General features: G+C 43.7%; 1 protein-coding gene across 5 annotated transcripts in view; it reads right to left on the reverse strand.

Annotated features, from left to right (window-relative positions):
• Positions 1–2,620: 2,620 nt before the first annotated feature.
• TMEM108 (transmembrane protein 108) overlaps positions 2,621–8,459 on the reverse strand; it is a 162,180-nt gene continuing 156,341 nt past the window's right edge. For 4 of the 5 annotated variants that reach the window (XM_027897072.1, XM_027897073.1, XM_027897076.1 and 1 more), the window contains 2 exons: positions 4,368–4,522; positions 2,621–2,962 (listed from right to left, as the gene is read on the reverse strand). In XM_027897072.1, coding sequence (XP_027752873.1) covers positions 2,840–2,962; positions 4,368–4,522 — 278 coding nt within the window. In that variant the 3' untranslated portion in view covers positions 2,621–2,839. The remainder of the gene's footprint in view (positions 2,963–4,367; positions 4,523–8,459) is intronic. The other variant, XM_027897075.1, reaches the window with a different exon arrangement.

Raw genomic sequence — 8,459 nt, forward strand, 5'->3', positions numbered from 1 at the left:
ACTTGGACTGCATGTGGTGACAAATGCAGTCAAAGTGAGGCAAATGTGAAATGAAAGAAAAGGACAGAACAATCCTAGAGACTTACTGCAGGGGAGATTTCCCCTGCTCTTCTTTTTATGTCACTGTTCTTGAGCAACTAGTGATCAGGTGGGTATTTTATAGGTACATAAGTGGGACATGTTCGTGGTAGAGTGGGATCCTTGACAATACAATGTTAGGTCTAGCTTTTTCTACCTACACACAGGGGTGCTTCACAGCCAGGATGCCATTCCAGTGTAGGATTACCATGTGCACATCTTTGTGGGAATGATTGTAATGTGCTGATGTTGGGCATTGCCCTAATGCGGTGTAGGTTTTTACAGCGGCAGTGGTGAATCTTTGGCGAGACGGGATACAATGAGAAATCCCTGTCTTCCACTGGTGCCTAATCCTGGCTCGCTGGGTTGATGGCTGAGTTTGTTTCACTTGTTTAAGTTTGAGAATTGCAAGACTGTCTACAATCAGATCACCGTTTCCAGGTTGTGTGAAGACTGGGAATATAGCACAGCATCTCTCAGCTTTGCACATACTTTTGGCTGGTTTAGGTATTCTGCCTTTAGATTACTAAGCAAACCACACTGGCTAAAAGAGAAGAATCCTCCGGTATTTCTTCCACATTATTTTCAGCTTATGTTCTCTGTATCAAATTAGAAAATCTGCCTTCTAAATGTAATACCACGAACAGAAAACAAATGTAAGAATATGGACTTTTTTTCCCAAATTTGAAATTAGTTCTCTGGAAACTCATTCTCTGTTTCTACCTCCCTCTTGAAATAGAAACTAAGATCCTTATGGGATTGCTTTTGCTCTTGAAAAGACAGTCAGGAAGTTTCTACAGTCCTATCAACTAGTGAGTTCCAGGAGGCCATTTACTAATTGATCATGAGGATCACAGATATCATATGGCATTGTGTTTATCCCACGGTGAAAAGATATATTCCCAAAGTGCCTATCCACGTCCATACACAGCCATGTCTTCCTGCATGCCCCAGTCACCTCGTAGGGAAGCATTGCATTACTCTCTGATGCTGAGCAGAAAATCAAATATCCAGGACAGCCCCTATAACACTACAATTTTCTGATTTTAGGAAGCCTGTAGTCCACATTCAGGCTTGTGCCTCAGCACAGCTGAAGTGCACATGTGGAACAGGGAGAAAGGGCAGGGGCAAGTATGCCTCTATGGCCCCCTGACCCACGTCTTGGTCTGATTCCAGCCATCATTCAGTAAAGTTGTCGTGTTGCTCTGACTAACAGCAGCCACTGAGACACTCTCTGCAGGTGGGAACAGCTGGACCGGGTGTGCCACTACTATAATTCCCTTTTCTGGTACCAGCTGTGGCTCACCTGGAAGGAGGCATATGGTTAATGATGCTACATTAACTCTGTCGTGCTCAAACTTGCCTTTCATGCAACCAAGCAATAAACTTGAGCAGCAGGGGGTAAATTCCCAGTTGCCTCACAGCCTGATCCTGATGAAGTGAGGAGCCAAGGCAGAAATCTACCAGCATTGATGGCGAGAGGTGGAGAGAAGGAGGGTGAGACTTCAAAGGATGTGGACCATTTCACTTACTGAATGATATCAAAAAGCAATTTGAGAGGCAAAACTGAAAACTGGTCCCAGGGTAACAGTTACTCAGAGAGAGAGCATCGATTTGGGCAAACTCATTCCATGTTCCATATTAGCCTCACCTTGTAACAACCTATTTTTAATCTATTATTTAAGCTTCATTCACCATTACTATTCCTCCAACACTATTAAAGCCTGCAATCAAGCACTTATCCGGGTAGGACAGAAATGCCATTTTGCCCTGAAGCACTGTGTCCTTCCTTCTTAAGGGGGAAAGGAATAGAGAGCAGAAGAAGGTACAAAGAAACTTGATTCAGTGGCACAAGCAGTCTGAGCACACCAGATAAATAAAACAGTGGGGAAGTGGAAATGTGGTCAAAGCCACAGAATTCAATTGGTGGGAGTACCTAGTCACAAGATTTCAATGTATCTGATAAATTCGAAGGAATTTTCTGTTCCTTTGAAGGGAACACTCTATATGCCTTCTTTTGAGGCTGCTTGATCTGCAGGAAATAATTCTAGACTTATTGGGCTGAAGTGGAGCAACTGTGAGTCCAACACGTAGTGTGGCTAAAATATTTATGCAGGAAAAAAGGGTCATTTTTGTCTTTGCTCTTATAAAAGAGTTTTGGAGCTCAAGCTGGGAGGAGGACAATGAGGGGCTCATCACAGTTGGTGCTGAGGGAGTACCAGAGTCATGTGAAGGATAGAAGACTGGCACACGAGCCATATGGACTGCTTCTGGCAACTGAGCCGGTCCTGTCTGGTTTGTATTCTAGCTTGGCAGCATAAAGGAAATGAGTGATTGAAGTGCTTTTACAGTAGGAGAAGGGACACTCACTGAGCAGTAATGCTTATGCTCAGGCTCAGCGATGTCATGTAGGATGCAGGATGCCGTACCCAACCCATGCTGCCTTGCACCAAAAGCAGCCTTACCCAGTATTTTTCCAGACCAAGTATATTTAGTAGCAGTTCCTAAATTACAGTGAAGCAAACAGTCCATTGGACAGGTGTTTTGCTTAGAAATACCTTTATTTTATAAAGCCACAGTTTGTTCTGTAAAGTTTTACCACACTTATAAAAAAGGGTCTGACAATTCTGAGGAAGAAAAGAAAAGCTGAAAACATTTCTTGTAATTCAGGGTTACACAAAGGCTATATTTATAATATATATATTTATTTATAATTTGGAGACAGGAGAGGTGAAACTGCAGTATGCGGGGAGCTGTGGGGTCATATTTCAGAGACTTGTTCGTGTCCCACAAATAGAGTTTCTTGACAGAAGGGGTTCACCAGGACCATCCCGCTGTCGCGGTAGTCACCGTTGGCAGGGGAGCGCGGCTCAGAGAGGTGATCCTAGGGGAAAAACAGAAGCAGATTGAGCACCTCACACCCCTCGCTCTCCACTAGCACACAGGGCACTCCTCCCCATCCCTCAAAGGCGCTTGAATTTTGTGGGCTCTGACTCCGAAGAGCTAGGTTTGGTGAGCTGGTTTTACCACTCTTCAGGCAGGAGGAGCTGTGAGTGAAGAGCTCCTCGGGTAGTCAGGCTGATTCTGTCTCTGTCTGGGGACCCAGAAGTCAGATGCACCAAACTTCCATTCCCTTAGCAGACCCTGAGCATTCACACTTCTTGGGCTTGTTTTTTTACTTTCATGACTCACTGAAAGAGTTCCCTGCCTCTCACCTAGGCTTGACTCCTCAAAGATGCATTTTCAGCTTCTTTTTAAGCTCAGAAAGCCACATGTATGGTTCCAAGCCGCACGAGCATGCCCCAGTTCAGTCATGTTCTGATCAGGTTTAAATAATTCAGATGGCAGTTTTTGGAGACCATCCTGTATGTGAATAGGACTATCATTTGATTCTGGTTAAGTATAGACCAGGTCCTGCCTTAGCCTAAGCAACATGATTGCCAACAAAGTAGGATTAATGAAGTGACTGTAAGCATTTGTCTAATCACAGCTCTGAGGTTCCTTTCTAAACCTTTTTTTTTTTTTTCAGTTTAATCAGATGAGTTAGTCAGCTAGCTGATCTGAAAATCTAAGCATAAACCTGAACTCTCCACTGTTGCTAGGTTTTAAATGCCTTTGAACTAAACTGAATTATCCTTCTCTATCCCTAAGTCCAAGGAATACATTTCTATCAGGTGCATCACCTGCCCATATGTGAATAATCCCACTGAACCAGTCAGATCCCTTAAGTAAAGGCTAACAAGTATATACGACCACTACACACTCCCACATACTGATGTTCTGATTGCTTATATACTGGGAACACTCACTCCCTGAACTGGTATTTGAGAAGTTATAGGCAGCTCCTGAGATAAAAACACATGAAATTGTGTTATTAACTCTCACCAGCCCCCCCTTCTCTGATGCTGTGTGGGACATGCACAATAGATTGACAGTCAGTCACAACACAGCCCAAAGGGCCCTCCTCAAGCAGTCGTGGTATGACTAGACATTGGCCAGAGGCTCACAAGGAAGAGAAACCCAGGAACAAATTCATCTAGAGGTAGTTAATGCCCATCACCCCACAGCAATATGGAACATATCCACAGTGGCTGCGAATAGGATGGCAATCCAGTTTTGCTGACATATTTATCCCATCTTATACATATGTAGGAGTGAGTCCTTCTCAAAAAGCTGTTTCTCCAAATATGTACAGGGATTTCAAGGTTTTATTAATGTGACTTCCTCTCCCCTCTTCCCAGCATGACTTTAGTTACAGTTTTTAGACACCAGGTCTGCAAGCAAGGTACCTCTGAAGTCTCCAGTGACTGGATCTCTCTTGGTAACTCAACAGCATGCCTGTTGAAGTAGTCCATGGTAATAGCATTATTCCAATAGCTCAGGTTGTTTTCTGGGTTAGATGTCTTTTTCTTCCTCCTCATGCAGCACACTGTCAGCAGAACCGCTGTCAACAGAAACATGTCAAAAATGTGGTTATTTTCTTTCAATAAGGACTCATCAGTACCCTGGATTTGTGTTACTTAAGAAGAGGGCTGGTGACCTGCATTCATACGCTTCACTCAGTCAGATCTCTCCTAACAAACCCCACACAATTATGTGAATCCAGGCCAAGCAGATGAGGCTTTGGGCTTGGCAGAATATGCAGTTTGTACTTTCTTTTTGCTGTGAGTTTATAATATTGAAGATGTGGCTTCCTGATAACTGAAAAGCTTTGGTGTTGTAAATGATGGCATTTTAATATGTAAGCAGGGATTTACAGACCCTTTAGGAGAGAGGGTATTCCTCAGCGACTGCAAGGACATCTCTGTGCAGACCTTTTCTTCTTCTGGTGTGTTCAGTGGCTGCAGTGATGAGCACGTTGGCAAGTGGGCACTGAGAGACACCTGTCCTAGCTTGAAGAACAAATTCAAAAATGCTTGGTAGTTGCGCATCTTCAATACCAAAAGTTTCTATCCTGAAATGCCACTGATCCCTGCCTCTGTTGCCTGGCATTCATAACTTGGATTTTGGGTGCTTTCTGACCATGCTCCAACATATCAGCAACGAGTAAGAGGAACAGATGGGCTCCTGGGCAGAATGAGACAGTGGTCAGGTAGCGTGAAGATCCCTTCCAGCACCTGTCTCATGTAGCTTATGCTTCCAGGACAGCATTAACCCCAGAGCTGGAGTTTTCCTGCCTGTCTCCATCAGCCGTATCAGGATGTGGGATAAACAGATAAGCACAGCCTGCTCCCCACATTGCCTGGACATTGGGGGTATCTGAGCGTGGCTTTTTTTCTTATCTGCTGAGCACACTTAAACTTCTGCAATTTGAAATATCTGAACTTAGAGCAGTTAGCCAAGATGAAAGGACTAGCAAGCGAAACTTGTTGATATAATTGTCTGTCTGGTCCCAAGGCCACAGGCACACCTGGACCCCAGAAATGCCAGGGTAATGCCCAGCAGGCAGACAAACACAAAGCTGGTTGAGTGTTATTTTCTGGAATTGCTTCTGGTTTAGTCATCTCTGGTGCAATTCAGATGGGTAATCTTTGCAATTTTACAAGGGCCAGGCAAACCCCCTGTAACAGACTTACTGCTCCCACCGGTCCTTGCTCAGGCAGAAGCTGAGGAGTTTACAGAACAGTAATGTATAAGCTCTGTCTGTTTCTCTTACACCTGTGGAATTAATTCACCAGTTGTGCTTGTAATGTACCTGATTTAGACAGACAGGTAGCTGCACATGTACTTTGATTTGTACCCTGTGAAATGGGGAATGCCCTGCTGTGAAATAACTCCATCATTTCTAAACCCCTCATGGTAGAAAAGAAGAGGGAAAATATTCATGAAGCAGAAAAATATATATAGCCTCAGCTACAGGTAAAATTATGTATTAGAATTACAGCCCAGAGGAAAAAAAGAGTGCAGAGAGGTCAAAGCTGCTATGTTTTGACAAACATTGCAGCTACCCGAGTGCCATGGGTCTAATTTCTTATCCCACCTATGCACACAAAATATCGATACAAAAGTGCAAGGCTAGAGCTCTATTTAAAACAAAAGAATAAGATACTAAGAAAAAAGATTAATGGATTTCAGTTCAGGCAGTTTATGTCTCATTCAAAGGGAAAGGTGGGCTTATGCTGTAAATCTTCTTCTGAAACTGATGGAAAAATCTCCCACACTGTTCCTGCATGTTTCAGAAAAGCAGGTCATAATCAACCTTTCTTTTATCTTTGACTCATATTACTTCAGTGTTTCTGTCACCAGTACCTTTGTTTGCTGACAGCCCGACTCCTGCTGCTGTGCCTGTAGGCAGGCACCCAAATGGGCCACCAGAACTGCGCTCCCTGCCCAGGGAAATGCCTGTCCTGAAGGGCTGCATCTATTATCCCTCCTTTGCTGCTGTCCTCTCCATGTCCCAGTCCAGCCTGCAGGCTTGGTAAGATGAGAAAGTGAAGCAGGACTTGCATTTAGTCTTCACTGCTCCTGGCAAGAGCCAACAGCCCTTGGAGCTCTTCAGTACTCCAGGCAACAAGTGATGCCCTAAGGCACAGAGCATTTCTGAAGGAGTCTCGGGATATGAGAGCCTCAGTAAAGTCAACTCTGTGCAAATATTTTGAAAGCCTGAGGTTTTACAGCTTACAAAATGTTGTGGCTGCTGTCAGAGAAGTACTGAATTTGGGGTTTAGGGGCTGGAAAGTCAGTGACACTGAGTCGAGTGAGATCTCAGCTTGTTCAAGCAGGAAATGGCCTTGCCACGTGCAGATATGGTTGTTATACAGCAGTAATGCTCCTTCCCTTAATTACACTCCTGTCCTCCAACCTTAGTGCACACATGCATGAATGGATGGAATAGTGTGGAAAACGGGTTCCTGAGCTTCCTCAAATATGCATTTTAGCAGAAGGATGTCTGCGTAAGCTGTCCCAATTCAAAGCAGGCGAGGCCTCATTTCAGAGGGAGAGGGAGAACAGCAGGACTGGAATGTGGCTATTCCCTCTTCATCTCATATTAACTGCCCTTTTCTTAGAATCATATAATCATTTAGGTTGGAAAAGACCTTAAGGATCATCAAATCCACTAAACTATGTCCTTAAGTGCCACATCTACCACATAATATGCCACATTTGGGGCTTATTTTAGTGAAATTAATGTGGCCAACATAGGACCGCTCACTTCCAGAACAACACTAGGAACAGGATACAGCTTTACCAATATTCCTAGGTATCCATTTGCTTCCATGATTGGAATTATGTGTATTACAGAAAAACTCTTTCCAGAGAGACAGCTGTGATGGCCAGGGAGGACATATTAAGTGGATGACATACACAGAGAGCGGAGACAGCTTGGAAGAGAGAAATGGCAATAATGACAACAAAATAGTTGAAGAGAGAGCAGTAATAGTGACAATACCCTGCTAATCTTTCCTGGTATATTATGTGATATCCTCGTAAGGACACAAAAGGGCTGCTGTTCAGTGCTGCCATGTATCACCTGTTTCAGAGATGGCCAGTCCTTTGGGCAGAAAAAGGACTAACTCTTCTCTGGTTTTCAAGTACTCCTCTGGATAATTTCTGGGAGTAAAAAAAAGCTAAACTGACTTTTCCCTTTGCCTGCCCCATGCTGAAGTCAATAGCGAGTGCCACATCAGCATTGTCCCTGTGTCAGCCTGAAGTTCTCTGTACAGAGATTATGATACGTTAGGAAATATCAAGGGGCTCTGCAGTTGTGTAGACACTGGAGGTTCAGGGAGTTTGGTTGTGTTTCTAGCCTGCATTCTTTCACCTGCTGTTAGTCTGGAGGAAAGAAAGTCAACTCACCCATTCAGCTCTGACTCTGGCCCCTTTCTGGCCATAAGACGAGGTACATCTGCATTATCTGTCCCCCCAACCATGAAACAGGACATAATACAGCCCACAAATGGGAGAGGCAAAATTCTCACAGGTTTTCAGGCTGGTGGGAACATGTCCATCACCTACTCTCACCTGTACACCAGGAGCGTTTCACCTGTTACTTTAACCATGTAGGTACCATGCAGTACCATGAAGGTACTGCACATCTCACAGGAAAATACTCAGCATCATTAAAGGACACAGAGTGACCGGATATCTCTCCCATTTCCATGAAGTTTGTTTCAATGCTTAATTTCCTTTGCAGGGACATGTTTACATTCCCCTTGTTGCATAAATCCTCACCTTCCACCCTCACTTCCTCAATCTCCTTTTCCTTTATTTTATTGAAAGCTTTCACTATGCTATCAGAAATGTCCCCTGTACATGTGGGTTTCAGCCTCTTGACATCATGGCACAAATGGAATTATGTTGCATTTATCAGCTCTGAAATAATTTGCATGGCTCTTTTCTAATCTTCCAATTTTTTTTTTTTTTTTTTTTTTTTTTTTTTT

This window comes from Empidonax traillii, unplaced genomic scaffold (genome assembly GCF_003031625.1).
Source record: "Empidonax traillii isolate 1590-97213 ecotype Southwest subspecies unplaced genomic scaffold, ASM303162v1 scaffold527:size1067160, whole genome shotgun sequence".
Lineage (NCBI taxonomy): Eukaryota > Metazoa > Chordata > Aves > Passeriformes > Tyrannidae > Empidonax > Empidonax traillii.